At 37.6% G+C, this 23,282-nt stretch overlaps 1 protein-coding gene across 2 annotated transcripts in view; it reads left to right on the plus strand.

Moving 5' to 3' along the window:
- Positions 1–23,282, plus strand: part of TTC17 (tetratricopeptide repeat domain 17) — a 56,518-nt gene that overhangs the window by 19,588 nt on the left and 13,648 nt on the right. For both annotated transcript variants that reach the window (XM_069017166.1, XM_069017167.1), the window contains exons 9-16: positions 202–362; positions 674–786; positions 1,736–1,876; positions 2,297–2,412; positions 3,529–3,703; positions 4,231–4,308; positions 6,447–6,671; positions 8,808–8,994. In XM_069017166.1, the coding sequence (XP_068873267.1) occupies positions 202–362; positions 674–786; positions 1,736–1,876; positions 2,297–2,412; positions 3,529–3,703; positions 4,231–4,308; positions 6,447–6,671; positions 8,808–8,994 (1,196 nt within the window). The remainder of the gene's footprint in view (positions 1–201; positions 363–673; positions 787–1,735; positions 1,877–2,296; positions 2,413–3,528; positions 3,704–4,230; positions 4,309–6,446; positions 6,672–8,807; positions 8,995–23,282) is intronic.

Consider the following 23,282-nt stretch of genomic DNA (forward strand, 5'->3'; position numbering starts at 1 on the left):
AATCGAATTTCTGTAGTTCTGTTTCAGCAATTATTTATATTTCAAGAAGAATTGTTTTTAAATTTCTGTATTTCTTTGATTATGCAATAGAATTAAGCATAAGAATACTTCAAGAAACACATTTGAAAATGTGCAACAGTGTAGGAAAAGGTGATATTCTAGAAAGCATTCAAAGTAAATCTTTTCTGTTTAATTTTTAAGATCACTTCAGCGAACATTAAATGAATTAAAGGAATATCAGAAGCAGCATGACCATTACCTTAGGCAACAAGATGTTTTAGACAAGTACAAGCTCATCCAGGAGGAGCAAATCTTGAGGAACATCATTCACGAGACACAGATGGCAAAAGAAGCTCAATTAGGTACAGCTTTTTAGTGTTCATGCTCATTAAAGCAATGAAATATTGCACATATTTAGATAAGTGTCAGCATATAACTTCTTCATATAATAAGATGGCCCTGAGTGGCTCTTGTGTTTTGCTTACTAAAACAAGAGGTTGCAATATGTTCTTGAACAGGGAAATTTTTTTTGAGTCTTTTGCAGTTTCCTCTGGGCTGATGAAGTAAATAAAAAAGGTTGACCAAATTGGGGGCGGAGAAGGTTGACTCTGTGCTGTCTTTGTCTCCTCAGAAACTACACTTCTCTAGTAAAAAAATACTTTGTGCTTTTCAGGGAACCATCAGATTTGCAGACTGGGCAACCAGCAGCATAGCTTGCACTGTCAGTGGGATCAGCCTGTTCGTTATCACCGTGGAGACATTTTTGAAAATGTGGAATATGTTCAGGTTTGTCTGTGAATTGATACCACTCCTTTAAGTTACATCCCATTTGCTTTTTTCACAAAATAGTTTCAATTTTTTCAGGGTTGACAAAAGGGCTACATTTTGGGTGTGGTAATTATAGTGAGAAAACTCTTAGTCTCTTTCTTTTCCAGAGTGTAAAGTATTTTAATGCTAGTTCGTTTTGCTATTAATACAAGCTGAGACTGACTGTGAACTGTAGAAGTACAGAGGGTTTACTCTAAAAGGCTTTGTTTTACTTAGAAAAGAGAATTACTTGAATTCAAAAACTTCATTTTAGTCCAAAGCTTTATTTTCCTATGACTGCGCCAAGAAAACCGATATAAGAGTACCAAGAAGTTTTGGAAGCAAGGTGTGTACTAATACTGAAAATCCAGAATGACAGCTACCTAAGCAACACCTCTGCTGTGTTAGAACTGCAGAGCAGGATTATGGTTTCAGTTCTTTTGCAATGTTGAGTATGTTCTGAAGTTTCCCCTTAACTAGTTTAAGAAATAGGAATATTTATTTTTAATTTTGCTGTCGTCTTCTTGATTGTTTTTCCTATTAGAGTAATTATGAATTCAGATTATTGAGATAATTCTGAAAGCCATGAGTCTTAGTAATTCTGACTTGATCTCAAGGTGTGCAATCTAGATAAGTAGATTTTATTTGTCATCTATTAGAAATGTTTGCTTAGTACCTTTTAGCATTTTTTTTTTATTTGCCCTTGTGTTTTCACTGTTGACTTATTTGCAACATGAATATTGCTCTTGCATGGTCTGAGTGTATCAAGAGGCTTAAATTCCTGGGCTGGTTTTGTTTTTCTGCTACCCACATTTCAGTTCATCAATGAGGCTTAACATAAGAGAGGAGTGGGGGGAAATAACATGGAGAAATTCAACAAGGAATGTACCATCTCATTTATTAAATTTTGTCTTTCTGTTGTTTCTAGTTTGGTGAAGACTCTTCCACTTCTAGTATGACATCCATAAATTTGGATCTTCATTCAAACCAAAGCATTCACAGCCAGTCCTTGAAGTCTTCCCCTGTGGCTCATTCTGTCGTTTCGGTGTGGAGTGTGGAATCCAGCAGAGTGAGTGAAGAGAATGAGCTTTGCCCTTTTAAAGAGGAGGGGTGAAAGTGAATCCTCTCCTTGTTTAGCATTTGGGCTACATTTGTGATGTCTGGCAGCACTGGAGAATGTAGCATTCTGAATTTCCTCAGCATATAAGCATCTCTCTAGTTTCTCTGTCTGGTTTCCCATCCTTTGAAACTACTACAGCACAGAGGGAATTGTTCCGTAAATATCTGCTGCAAGTAAAGCAGTACAGCTGAGTAAAGATAGAAATTTAAACTGTTGATGTTAAAAAAAAAGATGGAAAAATAATAGTTTTAAAGATCTCTGGGGTTTTTTTACTTCAGACTATCCCTTTAGTATCCTTTTTATTACCTTGTTCATTAGAATATTAAAAATGTTGAGAAAATAATAAAAAATAATTCCTCTCCCCCTTAGGAGAAACAGCATATTCTTTGGCCTCAGCGATCAGAGTGCATGAAATCTTTCCCCAAAATTCCTGACCCAGAAGAACTGCCAACTTATTTCTTGCCTCCAGAAAACAGGGGACTCAGGCAAGTATTGTTTTTTAAAAGCTGTATTTGTAAATCTTCACACTAATGCCCTAATGAGTATTTTCTTTCTGGAGAGGATGGATGCAGTTATTAGTCAACAACAGAGAGGTGTTCAAACCTCTTTCTCTGGCTTTTTCACAGAAGGAAGGCATTTTCCTTGATTGTTGTCTTTGCTGTAACTGTAATAGTCAGATCCAATTTCATGGTGATTCTTCCCTGACTGTTAGCACAAGGTGAACACATAAATTGCAGACAGAATGAGGTTTTAAGCACTAGTCTGAATGTCTTGTGGAGTATATTAACAAAAAAAATACCTTGAGAGAGAGAATGAGGTGAGTGTCTATTTAATAACTACAGTTAACTGTTGTACATTGCATACATCCTCTTAGCTTTGGTTATGATGACAGAAAATGATGAAGACCAGAAAACACTAAAAAAGGATTAGGAGCAGAAAACTCCAGCTCGTTCTTTTGGGACAGAGATGGAAAATCAGCTTAGTCATGGAAGAGTCAGTAATATTTGTTATTATGTAGGATAAAATAAGTGTGTCTGTACTGCACTAGCTAGCTTACATAGATCAATGCAATGTTATAATACCCTAGTCACTTAAATTAAAATAGTGGTAGTAAAAAAGCTGTTTTCTTCTACCTAGTTAGTATAATAGTAGTATTGAGCTTGTGTTAAAGGTTCCCATCCATGAACATCCTGCAGCTTCCTTTGGAAAAAAACAGTGTTCAGCTTAGAATGTTCTTTATACATAATTTGGCTACCTCTTGAGGTTTTTGAAATCAAGTTTTAGTGTGGAAAACATCAGCTTTTTTTTGTCACATATCTGTTTAGTCCTAAACTTCATAGAATCCTTACAAGCGTAATATGAGAACCTTCTGTTTGTTATCTCTACTGCACTGTTCATTCTTCCTGTTATTCTGTGCTTCAAAATGCAAAAATAAAGACCTTATAAATTACTTTTCAAGGAAAGGGTGATCTTTGAGTTCTTCATGTTTGCAGCTCATGTCTTGTAGCAGTCTGCAGTACGAGGCTTAGCAGATTCTTCTATTTATCCATGATGACATCCAGCACATGCTGTTAATTTGTCTTGGTTGTCCTTGTTGCTAGAATCCAGCCAATACTGAATATCCCAAGAGATACTGTTGAGCATGGAGAAGCACAGGCACCAGATTGTTCTTCCATTACTGATGCTCGTAACAATGAATCTCTAAACATACTGGTCAAGGAACTGGACACTAATCTAGATTTGAAATTCAGGATGCCGGACGATCGAGCACGACAAGTAAGAGATGTTTTCTTGTTGGTTCTCTTCTGGTTTAAAATCCTCCTCTTTACTGCCTTAAAAATGTTACTCAGATCAGGAAAGATTCTGATATTTAAAGGTAATCAGTACATCCAAAGAATGTGGGCAAGTTCTTTCTAATAGGAATGGAGAAAGGGTTAACTTGTCGGACTTCTTTAAGATGCTGACCAAAAGCACACAAAATGGGAAATTTAATTTACTCTTTGAAATCACATCTTTCTTTTAAATCTAACAGTCACTTGATGTGATTCATCTTCTTGGGGGTTTCCAAGAACTACTGCATGCTACCAAGCTGGTAACTTCAGGCTGCTATGAGTCCTTCATACTGCATTCTGGAGATTGGTTGCTTTAAGTGTTATGTGTTCACATCCTAGTTTTAGTACAGTATCTTTTCTTCCCTTTGCTAAAGAGAAGATTTAAGGAAGCAAGTGTTGAATGGCCCATGTAGATCTTGACTAAAATTTATTCTGTTGTTTGGGGGGAAAAAAAATATTTTTGTGTTCCAGGTTTTGCATTCTCGTGTCAACAATGAAACTGTTACGCTGACGAAGATAGGAGTGTTTCTAGATCATGCCATGAAAAAGGTATGTCAGTCTGTCACGTGAGATGAATTCAGAATTCTTACTTGACATTTGCTTTTATACTTCTAAAGTAGTCAGTGACATACTAGAAATGAGTTTATTCACTGCCTGTTACTGAGATGAAACTGACTTAAAAATCCATGTTTACAAGTAAAGCAGAAATACATAGAGAAGTATCTAATTTTGATTAATGTGGACCAAGCAGCCCTGTAGTTGCTTGTTCTTTTTGGAAGGACACGGAGTAGCAATATATTAGCTAATTCTGGCAGCCGTTTGCTTAACTGGGAGAAGTAGCTTGGAACTACTCCTCCATCTGCCACCCCTTCCTGCATGCCTGCATTTTGCTCTTCCTCCTTCTTCCCACTACCCTGCTTTTCCCTCCACTCTTCCTCCAAGGAAACCAACCCTCTGTCAATCTCCTGTCAGGATAATTAGCACTCCGGGGCAAAGAATGTACCTCTGTATAAAACCCTGTGGAATGCCACCTCCATCTTGCGTGGGGCCTTTGAGAGTCAAATGACAGGAAGCATTGAGAGAGACCTTGACTCTTTCTGACATGTCAAGCTGATATTTCTCAATTTAACTTTCTTGTAGAAGTTGTGTCAAGGTATTATATGTAGATATTTTTTTAGTCTAAAATCAGTACCATTTACTATGTGCATCTGTCTTAACCAGAAGAAAAATTAGCAGTAGGAGTTGATTCCTATTATTATGTTGTTCAGAGCATGTCTAATGTCTTACTGTGCAGTGCATGAGTATTTTGGTTTTAACTGTAGTATTCTGTTGCTGTCATGCTAAAAGCCTGAACTTCTCTGCTGATGTAACAACAGTGTTGTGTCTTACCTGTTCTGCTAATGATAAACTACTTAGAACAGGAATGTCACAGTTAGTATCTTTGTATTGGGAAAGACAAAATGCTAGTAACTTGCTGAGGATTTAGAGAGGTCATTGAGACCTGTGTGTGGAGAGTATTTCAGTGAGGAGTTTGGAATGAAGAACATGGAAGTAATGTTCTCTGAGCGTTGCTAAACAGGGGTCGTTAATACTCTTGAAATCACAGATTATGTAAGGTACTCCAAACAAAGAATATTCTATTATGTTGATATCTTCCAGTTCATCTAGAACCATAGTTAGAACCCTTCTGTATGAAGGGTTTTTTAAAACCTGAAACAAAAAAAGTCTTCTTACTGACTAACTCAACACAGTATTACTGTTTTGCTTCCTTAATCCTAGCTGCATGTTTCCTACTCAGGCATGCATTTGGGCTTCAGACATGTAGGTAGGACGGGATATCCATTTCAGGTGTTGCTTTTTTACTGTAAATGTTTTGTAGAATTCAGTAACACAGAATGATGAAAATACTTAAAACTAGAACATGTTTCTGAATAATTTCATAGTGCATCTGAAAGTGGATGTTTTGCCTACCTCTGTCAACCTGTCAGTATTTTTATATTTTGCTATTTCTCCTCTAGGGTGAGTGCTTGTTTTTGCTGTTACAGGTTAAAGAGGAGGAAGGAACATTCAAGGTGTATTTGACACTTCCTCCATTCTTTCACCTGCCCTCACTTACTGCTTACTATTTTACAATCTTTAAATGGTATCTAATGCCTGCCAGTTGTCAACTTTCATAAGACAAATGGGTAACTAAATCTAAGAAAAAACAACTCTGAAACCTTAAATTGACAGGGAAAGGTAATGTTGGACACAGGACCTGGAAGCACATCTAACTATAATTTAATAGCTGCCTGACTTTCAAATTCTAGCATTTTACATGGATATGTGTTTGTATAATTTTAAGACTCTGAAGTGGCTTACAAACATTACTCCTGTAGTGAACTAACCATTCCTGCTTGTATATTTTAAGGGATTTTGTGGTAGTGATACAAAGTATTCATGTGAGTAGTGTGTGAGCAACAGCTGCTACTAAATTACAGTTCAGCCTGTAAATCGTGTCCATTTGAGTAGAATAGCGCAGACTGAGTAATCTGCTAATAGTCACAGCAAAATCTAATTTGTATCTAGTTAACAAAGTAGTATGCAAGACTGAGTTCTATTTGCTTCTTATTAAAGAGCAGGCATTTCTGTCTTCCTGAGACACCTCTTTGTAGGTGTTTTTATCCTTTTCCCTGACTCTCCTATAGCCAGAAGATCCTCTATGGCTTGTGCTTAATGAAGCTGGATTGTACTGGCGTGCAGTTGGAAATAGCACCTTTGCTATCACCTGTTTGCAAAAAGCATATAATTTGGCTCCACATGAGTATCAGGACATCCCTCTGGTCAATCTTGCTAACCTCTTGTTTCATTATGGTCTTCATTCGGATGCCAGCAGGCTCCTGCTGAAGGCTTTGGCCATCAATGCCTCTGAGGTAAGATGATGAGGTTTGTGTTTGCTCAGCAGTGAATGTTTTCCCTCATTATTTTCTAAATACATGTTACTTGTGCTTACTCTGCATGCAGTTCATCTTCCAGCTTGTAATTTGCAATGGATGTTAATTTTCATATGAACTCTTGACTGCACTGGGGGTGATGCTGATTGTTGAGAGTATAAACATCTTGACAGACTTTTAGTCTCCCCAAACCTGTATTATTAGCAATGCCTCCAAGGAATTTAATCCTGGTGTTTGGCAACATTTTAACCTAAAACAGAGCTCTGTCAAGCTGTCAGCCTTGTATCTTGATTCTTAAAACCCTTAAAGTAGCATATATATTACCAAGATTTTTGACTGTATAGACATCTTTCTGTGACGCTTGACTTTTAATCTGTACTGTTTTATTTGTCCCTAGGTTTTATCACTATACATAGAGGAAAACATGTTCTAGTTGTTTGGTGGCTTTACTTCCATCCATAGATTCAAACCAGATTTTTGTATTTCTGAACAGCAACATTATAAACATTCTGTAGGTTGTCACCTATGTCAGATAGACAGTTTCTGTATAAACTGTTTGAACTACTGGACTGGCCAGAACAGTTGTGAAGAGGAAGGGGGGAGGAATAGAATAGCAGGGAACACCTTTTCTCTAGCAGGTAATTTTGGTCTTACATTTGACATGCTTCAGTAAGAAGTTCAAGTGACTTTCCTGTGCTTCTGCCTCTCTAGTTAGATTAACAGAGTTTAAACCTACCAGGGCAGCAGTCATCTAGCACATAAGAAAGCTAAAAACAGAATAAGCATGTTCAGCATAGCATTCAGAAACAAATTTTCAAGTGTTGGAAAGGAATGTGGTCCATTTGGGTGGCAGATAAGAGTGCAAGAAGCAACTACAGAAAGAACTATGCTTGAGTGATATGCCTTAATAAGAACACTTGAAAACACAGCCTTGGAGGGGAGGAACCTAGGAGTCCTTAGGACCATGCTGTGTGAGTAGGGCTTTTCTTCAAAAATATTAGCAAATCCTGCCTCGTTATAGTAATGCTTGCTCCTGTTTCTTTCAGGTGTACTCAGTCCTGTAATGCCTATTGTACCAGAAAAACTAGCAGGAGACATTGTACTTGCATGGTGTTTCCTGGAGTATAATGGAAAGTAAATACAAATTAAAATTATTTACAGCTACTGGGAGAAAAAGATGTGCTCTATCAGCAAAAGCTGTTAAAAAGAAAAAAAATCCTGTTGCTCAGCTTGCACCATTTTTTGAATGCTGTTTAGTAATACAAGCTGAGTTGGAAAAATCTTCAGCTACTGATTAGTCTTCACATTTTTAGATAATCAATGTAAAAAACTGTTTCAGTGGGAAAAACAACTGCTAAATTACAATGCTGTAGTCATTATTCTAGCATTGTACTGTTAATTGCAGCAAATTACTTTGTCCAAGTGAAAGACTTTTCAGTCAACCAACAAATGTAATGCTTTACTGTGTGTCTGTACTGAGGTGTTGAGTTCTACCCAGTGAAAAAGGTGTTTATAATCTTTACTTTTCATAAAAAATACATATTTTAGGGATACTAGCCAAAAGCAGTAGACAAAAATATTGTTTTACAAAGACTTGAAAGGCATAAATGTGTGCCCCTAAGCTAGTGTGACACTGGTGTCTTCAGTAACCTAGTTTTGCTAAAGTAAATTTGAAGACTCTTGGCAAATGCATGCATCTGTCCTGCTAGAACACTAGTACTATTTTTACTTTTTTGCAGACTTTTAATGATTCTAAATTGTCTTCAAGCATTTCAGTTTAGTTCTTTGGTGTTCTCTGAAGTAAGCATTATGTTTCTGGTGGTTATAAGTAAGTTTTTAATGCTTCATTTCAGTCAGTGTGTATTTAACAGCTGGTTTTTTATTGTAGAAAGATGGAATTCCTAGACCCTATGGCAAAACAGCTTTCATTTAGCACCAATGCATCAAGCTGTTAGTTCTCCATTGTAAGACTAGGCAGTGCCTGTTTAAGAAGTTTTCTAAATTCTTTCCCACCAAATTTGGGAGGGTGTGACTTGACAAGGGTTTTTCCTAGTTGGCTTCAATCTTAAACAGTGAGCATACTTACGCTGCAGTATGTCACTTTTCTCTTTACAGCCCCTGACTTTTTTGAGCCTAGGAAATGCATACCTGGCTCAGAACAACATCAGTGGAGCGCTGCAGGCCTTCAGACAAGCACTGGATTTGACAACCAAGTGCTTGGAGTGTGAAAGCAGCCTGAAGATGATCCGCTGTTTGCAGTTTTATCCTTTTCTGTACAACATCACCTCTTCTGTGTGCAGTGGTAAGCAACTGCTGAAAGATGGACCACAAGTCAAATAATGTCTGTTTTCCTTGGGTGTTGCATCTTTCCTTTTTCCAAGTTTCCACCCTTTTGCTTTACAGTGCTTTCCACCTTTAAGGACCGAGGTTGAGACACTGCTGTTAATGGAAAAGTTACAGTCCGTTAAATAATTGCTTGAGGATGACTTCTTAAATATCTAGAGGGCTTCCACTAAGTGCAAATTACTTCCTGACTGTCAGTAATACCTTAACAGCAACACCAATACCTCTTACTCATAAACAAGGCATGCTGGATTCAGTATTTATGGAAGTGCACATCTACTGCTAGGCTGCTCAGCAGCCCCTTTGTACATCCCTTCAGATCTTACAGTCAGATGGATTTGTTTTCTTAAAGCTGAACAATTTGATGAAGAGCAGTTTAGTTTTAATTCATATCCTTTCAGTGTGTTCAGTACTTTGGTTGTCATTTTCTAGAGTTCAGTCTTTAAGGAGTAGACTGTCTTGTGTCAGCATTATATTATTTATGTGGGACCTGTGATCACTGCTCTTAACACTCAAAAACTCTGTAAGAATGACCTCAAATCCAATCTCTCCCCAAAAAAATATTTTAAAATATTTTTAATAGAATGATTTCTTGTCATAAATGGCTACTTATATGTAAAAAAAAAATAATAGCTTTTGGAGATGGAATACTTTTGGAGATTTTATTCAATCCCACTGAATATTTTCAGTACTTTGTCTGTACTTGAATGTGGCTAATATGATACTTAAGAGCAGTCTTGAAGACAATTTATTAATATATTTTCTAATAGCTTCTCTCTCAAATTGTTACTAAGGTATTTTTCCACCTAATATTTTCTTTACTTTTGAGTGTAAACCTCACCAGAGAAATGCTTGTGATTTTTAGCGTTGCTAGGACTTCCTCTGAGGGTTTGGGTTTTTTTAAAATTCCCTCTCCACTGAAAAGACATGGAGAAACCTCCTCTGATTTAGCATCTAGAACTGTGCTGTCTAAACATAGATGAGAGGCCATCCTATTTCCTGGTACAATATGGATTATGCCATAGTAGGTGAAATTCCAGGACTATTCCATTAGAATAATACTACTTTCTATGGCCCTGTACATTTTGCTCTGAGTGCCCATCAGCTGTGCAGAGAAATAAATGAGTACTGTTTGGCTAAGTGGGCTGTAGGGAGTGGTGCCACAGCCCAGCTGATGGGTCTCTTGCTGATGTCCATAATGTCAACTCCTATGCTGGTACCTCCCAATGAATCTCTTAACTTCAGATTGCCCTTCTTAGAAAAATCCTACTAGATACTGTAAGCGGTAATGGAACTTGCACATTTCATCACAAGAGACACTTACACTGTTCTAGAAAAATCAGTGTTTGTTTACTTTTAATTAAGATCTTTAAAAAGTCTGTAACTCAAGGTTAAAGTTATTCCAGTCAAACCTTAGTCATAGCTGCCTCATTTTGAAGTTAAGTAGAAAGCAATTTAAAAGTACACTCACAGAACAGAAATGGTAACAAGCAATGGTTGTATCTGAACTCCAAAGTTATCTTTGACATCTTTTGTTTTATACGCTTTTCTTCCTTAAACTTGTCATAATGTGCTTTGGTTGATTCTTGGCTTCTTTCTGCTTTGGTTCCTGAGCCAGTTCATTTAGAGGTCAGCTGTTACAGCATCGGCTGTTTAGGAAGTTTGTATTTCTTGAATGTGTGGGAAAACCCATATCAAAAGTGCTTATGAGAAAAGTTTTGTCTTTCCTTTTTTTTCCAGCTTGACCACAGGTTGGCAAAGTGAGCATGAATATGTTCATCTGGTACACTGGGGTTGGGTTTTGTTCATTAAGGAATCCGTGAAGCTGCTAAATAAAGAGGGAGCTGAATATGCCTTAGTTTGTTGATGTGCTCATTGAATTTCAGTATTCCATTATTTAAGTATTTTACTCTGTATTTATATTTTTTGCCTTTTTCTGGGACTCTTCTTGTCTTAATGTTTATTTTTCATTTTTATTTATAATATCTTTTAGTTCATCTTTTTTTTTAGTACAAGAAATCTGAAAATATGAACCTGACAAATACTGTAAATATTCTTTGTACATTCTTGTGCAGAGGGTAAAATAAACGAACTGGTTAATTCAGCCTTGATGATGATTTGCGGTTTAAGTCAAAACTCAAAATTGAAAAACGGAAAGGTAGCTTTACCTATATTATTTGCATAAGGTTTGGGGAAATACTTTTTTTCCCCCACTGTAAACTTCAACTGACTCGAGAGGAACCTTGATAGACTATATGAAAGTGAGGTGAAGTCTCCAAAAACAGAATGATTTCAAGAATGTGTACTCAGAAATAACGTTTCACACTTAAAAGTATCCTGAAATTTTGGGAATCTTCTGTTGACCCTTCAGTCCAAGGAAAGCAGTTGAAAAGAGGTTGTTGTTATGCACTTGATGGCATGTCATAAAGTATTTGTATCCTTTGAGATCAATACCTTATGCTGAAAAATTTACCAAGAACTTGGAATGTCAGATGTTTCTCTGGTTTAATATCTTGTTTTGATGAGCATTCCTTCAGTATTTCTGAAAGTAACAGCAGTAGGCTTCCTGTGCTTTGGGTTGTAGGCCCATGTGATAGCTGTGTTTTTGCTTCGCCTGTCAAAAGCCTCTGTTCATGAAAACTGAACTAAGTAGCGAGACATGGAATTCCTTGCTCTGCTGCCGTGAGCCATTGGCAGAATCCAGCAAATGGTCAGTGGGAATTATATGCTAGCATGAGATGGAATATGGGATCAAAAATCTGAATTCATGGCCTGATTTTTGATTACAGTATGTGCTTGGTGTTTATTTCAAATAAGTGAAATAGGCATTTTCTCAAGCATGTTGGGGTGTTTGCTGTTAGCACAGGACTTGGGAAGTGTGACACACTAATGCTGACTTGTTGGATGCTTGCTTACATGCTCCTGTCTGTACTGCTGCCTGGTACTGTTTTTTAGTAACTTACTTCTGGTATAGATAATTTATGTTTTAAACCTAAGTCACTTCATGCACATGAGAATGAGAATTAAAAATCTCAGACCAACACTTTCCTATTTAACTTTTGCCTCCTGTATTCAAATTTATATAAAAGTTTGTTTTCATTGTAAAAGAATTTCTAAATCTGCAGAGGTTATTGGTGGGGTTTTTTTTCATATGGAGGATGTGTGTGAAGTGTCCAAAAATACTCCAACCGTATCACCTGTGGGCAAGTATTTTAGACAGCTGCAGGAGTTCAGTCAGTTGCATCTGATACAGATGCTCTACAGCAAGAGTCCACATAGTGCCTGATTCTCAAATACCTGACAGACCAGTTGGAAGACTTCATTCTTCCAGTGTTACCCTGTGGTGATCCTTCCAGAGGTGACTTGGCAGTGTTGAGGGTGTTGCTACATCATCTGTTAGGTTACTGGTGAGTCAGTTCCTGAAGCAGGTTAAGAAACTTTGTGTTGCTTGACAGGTAAGTTCAGCAGCCATGTCTGACACACAAATAACAGGACCCAGAGACATGTGTTAACAAGTGTAAAAAAGCTTAATGTGAAAAACAGGGCCAGCTCTCAGAGGTCCAGAAATTAAGTAGTTGGGCTGCTTATTAAGCTAGTAGAGAAAGCCAGCATCATTTTTATCTGATACTGAATGGTACATTGCTGAGATTTGTCTTGCACACTTTATGGCTTAAAATATTGCAAGTAGCTTTTATCCGGTATTAAGGTCTGTAGAGGACTGTCCAACTATGGGATTGTTCCTGTGGCACTTCCCTGGCTGATGTAAACATTCAGATGTTGCCAAGTCTTATTAAAAAGGTTACAGAATATGAGAACCATATTTTTAGTGTCATGGTCAGCTGGCCACTGAAACATTCTGATTTCTTAATTGGTGTTGGATAAGATTTTACCTTCTATGTGTAAACAGAATTGTGTTGCCTTGGCAAACAGAAGTCATTTGTGCTCATAATATTTTTATCTGACTAAGCATCTACCTCTGACTCACTGCTCCATTTTGTTATGAGCTCGTGCACTTCACATTCTTTTAGACAAGACCAAAATTCAAAATCTTACTAAATAGACTGTTGCTATTCAAAACATGAAGCATGACTTGTTTCAAGCTTCGAGTCTCACTGTCTTTCATCCTTGGCAGGATAGTGCTTTTACAAAAGGCTTCGTGTTGCTCTGTGTAAAGTCAAGGGAGTGTGAATTCATTAGGAATGTATGTGCATGCCATCAGGAAACCTGAATCCTTGTAGGTAGAGGGAGTGTTTGTGAAAGCAGTTCATCCTTCTTCCTCAGAGCGAGTTCTGTAATGTGGATCCGCTTTAGCCGTGGATTTAGTGCCCTCGTGTGGTACCAATGCTCTGTGCCACATGAAATCAAAACTCCTGGTTTGTTCTATTTCCCCTTAAAATAAAACACGGGAAAGGTGTTTCATCTTATATGTGAATGGATTTTCCTTTATCCCCCAGCACTTAGGTTCTTACAAGTTAAAGTAAGTTAAAGTTAATAAGCTTAGACCTTTAAGCAAATTGATCTAAAGGGGAGAGGTTGACCTGAAAGGAGAATCTCTTCTTGAAACTCTATTAGTAAGCTTATGACAGATTAAATAACTTCCTTAAGTCAACATCCCAGTTTAAGCCTCTGACTCTAGTTTGACAACTGCAATCACCTCAAGTTCCTATAGTGATTTGAGATGCACAAACATTAAGCAAAAGCATCACATAATTTTCTTTACAATAGTGTGTTAAGATACAGGGATGTGAAATACTTTGCATTTTTAAACGCACCTTTCACTTAACTCAGTTATTCCCTACCAGTTATGACTGACTTGAAAGTCCCAGCAACAGGTTGTCGAATTTTGGTTCCATTTCCTACAGCGTGAGGTCCTTGTAGACATTTTTATCATAATAGTAGTTTCCTCCTTCTCAAGCTGCTGTATCTTGTTTGTCCAAAGAATGCTTATCACTTACAGGGTTAATGGTGTTACATTAACATTAATGGGGTAAACATCCCCTAAGATGTTTACTCTTGGAAAAAAGGATATTGAGCTTAGTTCAAAATTTAATTGTGTTTTAGTTGAAGCAAAAGGCCAGAATCTGTACCACTTTTATGGGATTCTGAACTGAGCACTTCTGTATGTTGGAAGTTCAGCTTTTTCTCATCTTGATTTGCATATTAGAGCACAGAATTCATGAGTGCTCCTGAAGCTCATTGAGAATACCACATATATTAGTACTCTTATTTATCTGACAGTTTGTGAAAAGGGTGGGATCTGTGGCCATTTGTTTCTCTGTTGCTTTTACTGTCTCTCTTGCCTTATGGTAACGTTCATTTGTATGAACAGAAGAGTCAACACCAGTACGGTTTTTAAACAAGCAGAATTCTATGAAGCATGTGAATAGCTTGTCAGAGCTCTCAGAAACACATCATGGCAATAATTTACCTTGGTCATTTAGCAGTAGCATAGAGAAAGTGGGGTTTGTGTGAAATAGCAGCAGTTCTAAAATCATTGTTATCCTTTGAAGTTAAATACTCAATTGCCTGTTGCTGCCCTGTACATGCACAGGAGTGCACCCGTGTGCCTGTTGTTCACCTTGCCAGTTCCACCTGGAATCTGAAAATCAAGCTGGATTCTTTCTCCCTCTGGCAGCCAAGCATCTCTAGCAGTGAAGATCAGTGACAGTCCTGCAAGGTCTGGTGGGTGCCGTGCAAGTGGACTCTAGGTCACCATATTTGGGCTCTGTGGTGCTAAAGGAGTAAGAGGAGTTTAAATTGTACTTTTGTAGGGTGAAAACATCTTGCAGAATACAGGCAGGTGGGAGCTGCAGAGAATGAGGACTGGTTTTTGTCCTGGTAGAAGCCAACATCCCTGGGGAGTGGGGGTGGGAAGAAATGTCCAGTGTGCTTCTGAGTGGAAGATCTTGGAAAAATCCATGTGAGAATGTGCTCTGTGAGAATAATGTGACCCAATTATTTTGGATTTGTGCTACTGTTTCTGCACCACTAGCCCAGTAAGGGAAGAAGCAGTTCCCACAGTCCACTTTTGTTGCAGTAATCTTAGAATATTAGTGATGTGATCTTGAAGATAGTTGACTAGATGCAGGCTTCTTGATACTTTTCAGTCCTTGGAGCCTGATTTATAAATCATACCTTTCCCTGGAAAGTCTTCATCTAGTGTGCCTTGAGTGGCTGAAGGAAGTTGAAAGTGAATGACCTTGTCTTAATACCCCTGTGCCAAGCTCACTTTGAAACCTGTCTTTACTTTCCATGTATTTTTCTTGTCAAAACTATGTAAAAGATATATAGATTGAGATTCTTAAATTGAAAAATGAAAGAATGTGGTGCTACATTAAACGTGGCATTTTTAGCTACACCAGTATCCAAAGGCTGTGCACCCACTGCTCATGCACATTGCTTCCAAGCTGCTGCTTGCTGGAAAGCCATTAAGAATTTAAAGGTTTCTGTAAACAATGCGTGCTTCCTTAAGTATATCTCTAAAGCTCAAATGTCATTCTCTTTTGCATGTATTAAATGTGCTAATGGGTGAGTTTGTTCTGCAGCTTCTTTCACCATTCAAAGTATGTCTTGCTATCTTACATACATGGCCTGCTTATTTCCTGCATGGCAGTGTACTGACAGCTTCTCCCAGCAGTTATGAGTCTCACTTTGCATCATGCTCTGTTAAGAATGTTACCTGCAGTATTTAGTGTTCCGGATCTGTTCTGTCTCTTCCCAAGATCAGAAGGCCATCAGCTAGCAGAGGGGAGAGAGGAGAAAATCATGGCCTCAGCTGCAGGAGTAACTGAAGAAATGAGAATTGCACTATGGAAGGGAATTTAGAACTGTAGGGGAATTCAATGAGAGTTCACTGATGCAAAACCATTCAGTATGAAGAAATAGCAGTACAGTATTAAACTAAATATAATGTGACATTTCCCATTTTTATCTGCCTTTACAGTGCAAAAGATTCTTCTTCATACGTTACTGGGATCCTTCCTTTACCTGAGCAATAGCTACATGTTCATGTAGGAGGAGGAGAAATGTCAGGCATTGCTGGAAGGGAAAAGATTCTCTCTCCAACTAAATTTTTCAAAACTAGATACCTTCAGTTATCAGATGTATTAACATTTCTCTGCAATGTGTGTGGTGCTTTTTTGTGACAAGAATGTTGAAAAAATGAGAAGTTTATGACTGCCTGTGTCTTCCTCTCTGTTTGAGAGGCTGTCTTTGCCAGTGGCAGTTACTTACATGTAGCTGCTAAAATTTCTTACTGAATCTTAATTGGGTGCACCTCCTAGAGCTGGACCTATTTTAAAAGTTCCAACAACTGCATATGTTCATCAGCCTTTTTAGGAGGAAGAGTAATTCCTCAGCTACATCTGCAGGGAGAGGTAGTTTCACAAACATATTCATAGCTGAGCTGTACACACTGAATTAATGACTTGGTTAAAGCATGTTTGGAAGAGAAAAGAACATGTGGTCCCCACATATGGGAAAAATGACAATATGTAGTTTAGTGTCATTAGCAGCTGGCCAAGACCTTGAAGGCTGTATTCACTTGGCTTAAATCTGAGAACTTGTAAAGTGATGATGTGTAGCCTCAGCCTGTAATGAGTCATGTGGAGGTTGTCTCAAAGCAGCGTGCAATGCCATGTGCTCAGATTGAAATGAGCACTGCATGCTGAGCCATGGAGTGCCAGGCACTTAACTACCCCTCATCTGTCTGCTTTATTGATTTGTTTTTTCCTTTTAAGGTTGGTTGCCTGGTTCATGTGAGTTTGTGTTGTGCTCTGACTGTCCTCAAAGCTTTAAATCTATCATCTGTTCTGGCTACTAGAGACTGAAACTAGGACAGTTCAGCATTTCCCTAGAGGAAGAGCTTGAAGCTTCTTGAATGTAGCCATTTTGGGGAGAAGGGACATTCTTCCAAAAATTTCTAGTCTTTCTGCAGTAGCTATTCTATGACTTTGTACTGTTCTGGCAGTGTGAGGAGAGTGTTTTCTTGTTGAATTCTAATCTAGGGTGGTTGGCAGTATTCTTGTCAAACAACCTTCTGCAGATATTCCTTACTTAAGACTAATCTGCTTCTTGATCATCATTCCGTCAACACCAGGATTTTTTTTTTTAAATCCTATTTACAGCAGCAGTTCTGCTTTTTAATGGATTTGTGTAGGATGTGCCCTGTCAGACAAACTGCCATGCACTTAAAAGCTCTCTTAGGTTAGTAAGGGACAGGCTTACCTGACCAGTTAACACACTGGTTTGCTGTTTGAGCATGTCAGTACCTCTGCTTTGATGTCCAGTTAGGAGGAGTAATTGCATGGATGTCTGTTCCAAACAAATCTCTAAACTGTCATGGATCGAGTCTGACTCATAATCTGCTCTTGCTGAGCAGTATAACCTAGTGAAGAGATATGCAGATAAACGTAAATACAGCTTATCAAAATATTTTCTCAAAATAAAAAACATGGAATCGTGTGCCTGTGGTATATTGTTTAAATTCCAGTATATGGTGCAAACCTTACAGACAGAGTGGTAATCAAAAGACATACATAAGGCATTTCCTTGGCTTTGGAGTTTCAACCCCTTGCATTCAGAGAAGTGGGAAGCTAACAGTAACCCATAGTGGAGTTATTGACTCCTGTAGAGTTTAACTATATGATGCCATCTCTCAGTAGTAGGTTGCTGTTTTACTTAAAATCCTTTTTAGACTTGAGTTCGTAGATACTTAGGATCTATTGGAATCTACGAAATATGTGATGTTTAGCATAATAGATTGGTGGAAAAAAGATTAGAAAGAGGAAAAAAAATGCAGGCCACTGTAGGCTTTGCTTATGCTAATGATACTTAAACTAAGAATTTTCTTTGGCTTAATCATAAACAGATTTCACAATTGTGTTGTGTACAGGGATCTAAATATTAGTCATTTAATATTCACAGCATGCCTTATATTGTGATCTACTGTGGGTGAGTGTTTATTGTTAAGAAATTCATAAGTAACTATTTTCTTATCTACAGTAAAAAAATCTGGCCCAAGGAGCAGTCACTGAGGACAAGCCTTTGTCTTCAGAACTTTTTATGTGCTTATTTCTCTTGCTTTTTTTCTCTCTTTCCCCAAAACAAACAAGAAGAAAAAATCATTACTCTTGAGACACAAATTCAGATTGGAGGGGTACTTACCTTTCTGCTCCATATATAGAAAGAGGGTTCTCTGAAAGAGACATTTTCTGGTCTTCTTTTATTCACTGACAGGATTATTGAGGGGTTACATTTAGATGTTTCTATGTTTTAGGCTCTATTCCTGATATCATAGAGTAAGTTTCTGCTTCTAGATGTGCATTGTGAAAAAAGTAAGCTCTTATTTTAGTGGGTGGAGAGGCAGGAGGAGAGTGAAGGCTTTAGGTGGTCAATCTCTTCGGTTTTCTGCTCCCTGTTGCTGGGAGGAAGGTTGACATTTTCTACACTGTTAAAGAGTAGCCTGCTGAATTCTTCAGATGTTTTGCACACATGTCCCTTATTAAACTGCATTATTGTTCTATTTTAAGTAGGTTTCTCTTCCCCTTTAATTTTTTTCCCATGTTTTATTTATCACTTCTTTATATTTCATAAGGAGAATTTTTGTATCTGTTCTTCAGGGACTGCTCTATTATGCGGTGGTGAAGTTTTTCTCTCATGATCAAGAAATCTGGTTATGTATTGTTGGCATTTGTATGTTTTGAAAGGTTTAATCAGAACCGCTGTGATGAGACAAATAGATAACCTTTTAATCTATAGCTAAGCCAATTTAGAGGCATCTTTTTGGCTACAAATCAGATTTTAAAACTTTCTATGAGTAAGAACAGTTTTACCATATAAACCTCTTAACTGGAAAACTGTTGTTGGAATAAATAATAAAAGAGAAAGAACTTTGTATGCTTCATTTTGTCTGCTTCAGCCTAAATTTTGGTGGCAGAAATTATCATTCTGGTTTTTGCTATGCATCAAGTGGAAGCTTTTTATCTAGTTCTTTTCTGACTATTCTATTTTGAGCATGCCTCTCTCTTCATCTTTGAAGAAGGGCCACTGGCTGTCAAAGGGAGGAATTTATGAAAATCAACTTTTAAAATACTTAATTTTGCTTTTCATTATTTGTTTTCCATACTTCACTTTTTCAATCAGTAGTTTGTCCTGTCCTTTGAAAATGTTTGTTTTTGTCCTGTAACTTCTGGCTTTTCAGAGGATTTATATTAAAGGAAAAAGCTAAAAATTAGCAAATAGTGTTTGTGTGTGTAGGGAGAAAACACAGTAAAAGCTTAGTTTAAAATTTGGTCACTACACTACTCATTCTATTTCAATACTCTCACTGATACTTAACTTTATCAGAGAGGGAACTTACTGCAATCTGTTTTTTGTTATCCAGAACAGAAGTTATGATGATATGTGAGTAGTAGATATGTCTTTTTATTGGTTTATCCAGTGTGTTACAACTGTGAAAGGCACTGGAGGTCTGCTGATGTTCCTGTTCTGGAGCTGAGTCGTGCATGGTTGAAATCAGCAGTGATACTGTTGGGTTCAGAGACAGCGAGACTGACCACTGCTTGGGCTGGTTGCTTTTCAAGTCAGCAACAAGGCTGTGAACTGTTTTATGCTTCTGCAGATGTAGGTTGCCCACCTGCTTTGCATCCTTCCTGGGTCCTGTAGTGCACAGTCAATATGTGGTATTGTATTTCTCTTGAGCTACAGACCTAGCAAACATTCACAGGTCAGTATTGTGCAGCCAGGTAATTCTAATTAAAACTTAGTCTTCTTCTCCTTTTACTTACCTGGTCTATCACTTTGTTGATCGTTTTTCACTAAAAATTAACTGAGAATTCTTTAGTTGTATTTTTTTTATGCTTGTGTTTGTGGAAAGCAACAGATTTGTTTGGTGTTGCTCCTGGAGTACAGCGCAGTTGTACAGTTCAGGAGGTATGGCCTGTAACCTTTTTGATGGCAGTCCTGTTCAGTCCTAAGTGTTGTGCAGTTTCTGCTTTCAGGGCTCAATCATGGGATTCATTTTGAAGTATAAATTTGGGTTTTTTTTCATGAAAACAGTAAGAAAAGGACTGCATTAATTGTAAGCAGATTATAGATAGAACCATGTTAATTTATGATTAAGGTAAGCAGAGCAGCAATAGCTGCTGAAGATAGGTCTCTTCTCTAGTTACTCCTCATCCTATTGCTTTTAAAACTCACCTCAAAATAAGTGGCTTGCATTTTTTTCCCTTGGCAAATGCTTTGCAATCAAATATCTGTTCATATGTGATTGGAATAACATGGTTGCTGTTAATGTCTCAGAAGATCTTTAGGAAATTGCCATGTTCATCTTGAAAGATCAAGTCAATTAGAGTATGCAGTGTGTTAATCACCAGTGTTAACGTTGCCATGAAAGTCAAAGTTCATGTTTTTATGTTGTCTAGAGGATGGTCTCCCAAACATCACTTCCCTGTGACACTGCCCTGGCTTGATAATGTCAGATTGCAACCAAGTCACTGTGGTGCAGAAAGTAAGACCGTTCTTAAGGTGCTCATTTAACCCAAATGTTGATGTCTGAGATCCCAGTAGTTTTAGATGCACAAAAGGTTCTGGTAGCTGAGTTCTCTCATTCTAGATTATTTTTGTAAATCCTGGTAGATTATATTGCCTCTGACACGAAGCACTGGACAAGACTGGTTCTATAAAAGTGATGGGTGATGGTGTGCTGGGTTTCAGTTTAATTTCTGTAATGAATATATTTTAGCCTAATTGGGAATATACAATGTCACTCAAGTAGTGAGCACACCTAAATTTTTCACATGACCTCTGAGCAGCATTGTTACCCATTCTCAAAAGTAAAAGGGTAATACAGCACCCACTCTGACTTATGTGTCTCTGCATCTGTGTAAGCAGTGACTAGCAAAAGTAAAAAAAAGACTCTTTATTGATGCACTGCTCCTGAGATGTCTCTAGATGAGACTGTTCATCTGCTGCAGGGATTGAAACTTATTTCCATTGAGCTCAGTGATATGTCATTGCTACTGCAAAAAGAAAAAAAGCTATCTTTACTGAATTTCACTGTGGGGAATACTAGTTTTTAAGCATTCATAAAAAATAAGTATGGAGTTAATAACTCCTGTTAGCAGCTTGGTTTCAGTTTGTTCTTTGCTCTGACAACTCTGGTATTAGGCTGACTTACATCTGTATTAAGTACAGTTCTCTCTTGACGTGATTTACCCATAAAGAGGCAAATCATTTAAGTGACACATATTTCCAGATAACATGCATTTTGCCTAACCTAATGCAAGTCACTGACTACAGCAACAGTCTTTGAATCTTGTAATAATTCAGGAGATAATGCAGCTCTGTTTATTCCAGATGGTAGGGGGAAAAAAATCAGTACCTAAATTTAAAATAACTTGACTTTTAGTCTGAGGCATTATTCTGCCATTGTAATTTCTAAATATGTACTGAAAGAATTTTTAGGGAACTAGTATGTATAACATTAGAAGTCAGGACCCAATAATTTTCATAGAACTAGGATGTTGGAACATAGATGGTGGAGTTAGGAATGCCATATTTTACAGGCTCTGCACTGACAAAGAACTAAATGTCAGTAAAATTTTGTGCTGACCAAAAATTGGAGATAATTTTACTTTTTATTTCTAATGCTGTTGATGACACCAAGTCACGTATCTTTAGTTGGTATATAGGAATCAGTGAAAATATTTACTGAGGCCTCATTCTCTCTGCCAGATATACCACAAGAAACAAACAGCTACAGTGGCAGTTAATTTAGATTTTTAGAACAATCAATGCCCAATTTAATAGTGAGGTTTGATTACTTTGAAGACCTTACTCAAGGTGCAGCACTTCCATGTGATACACTGGGGGTGTTGTTTGTTCATCTTTCCTCTTTTCCATACTTCCTACGTTTCTTTCCTTGTCTTAGGTAAGTGGCATTCAATCTGAGCATCTGGGATCACGTAAATTGGCAGAAATTTGCTCTGAGACAGAAAAAACAAAAAAAAACAAAAACAAAAAAAAAAACACAACCAACAAACACCCACGTAGCCCCAGAAAAGTTCTTGTCATAAGGAAGGTTCATAATTGTTTCCAAGTGTGACTTTTCTGAGAAATATGGCAACATTAAGTATGGTTCAGAGTAAGTATTTGTTATCCATTCATAGATGGAGCAAGTCTTCAGTTACTGCATCACTTCTCCCTCCTAATATTTCTCCTTCCTTGTGACAGATGTCAACACTCTGGGTGCTTCCCTCTTTATGCTAAGTGGATTTCAGTTTAAGAGATTGAAGTCACCCTGTTCTAAAGAACTTGAGACTGACTTTCTCTCTAGGGTTTTTCAACCCTACCAATTGCAGTCGGTACCACAGCTTCAGTGGACATTTGAGAAGGATCCTGAAAATCATGAAGGTGGTTGATATTAAATGGGATGGCTAACTGAACAAATCTTTCCTATATTTAAAGTTTGGTTTGTGCTAATGCTGTACGAGTGTGTTCACATTGGCCAAAAAAATTACAAGTTATAATAATATGGGAATAGAGTCCTTTAATATGCAATATTGTGTTCTGCTTTTAATCTCCAAAGTCTTAATGCTTCAGTTTAGAGTTTGTATTTGCTTTTTTCTCCAGAGGATTTCCTTTTGTAAATTAGGAACTACTCTGTTTTTTTTCTGCCAATTTCTACATTAACCTGGCACAGACTATTTGTGTCATTTGCATCACTTAAATAAAGACCCAGACATTTGTTTTGTGCCATCACTATGATTTTTGTTTCGCTGTCTGGAATTTGGTAACGAAGTGTCATAATACACAAGATAAGACAGACTCTGATCCACTTCCCTCTGAGCTTTCTTAGCTGTACAGAATCAATAGGAAAAGTGACAGCAGCTGCTCTCAGAAAATAAATGGGAAAGAAAGTGATCCTTCTCTAGTAAATTTTCAGGATGGAGTAAGCTGAAGTTACCAAGTAGCATGTAGAAGTTTTAGACTTCCAAGTTTTGTAGCTGTAATATCACTGTGTCGGGACTTTACACCCAAAATTCATATGTGCAGATTTAGACAGCCAGAACATCTGTGAAATATTAATAATAAATAGCTGAGCATTTGTAGGTCAGTGGTCACTTTTGTCCTTTGCACAACAAAGGTGCTGGAAGTATCGCAGTGATACAACCGAAGTTCTATAGACAGAGAATATGCCTGGAGTTTGGGGCTGTGTTGTTCCCTTGCTGGTCTCACACTCTTCCC

Source organism: Aphelocoma coerulescens, chromosome 5 (genome assembly GCF_041296385.1).
Source record: "Aphelocoma coerulescens isolate FSJ_1873_10779 chromosome 5, UR_Acoe_1.0, whole genome shotgun sequence".
Taxonomy (NCBI): domain Eukaryota; kingdom Metazoa; phylum Chordata; class Aves; order Passeriformes; family Corvidae; genus Aphelocoma; species Aphelocoma coerulescens.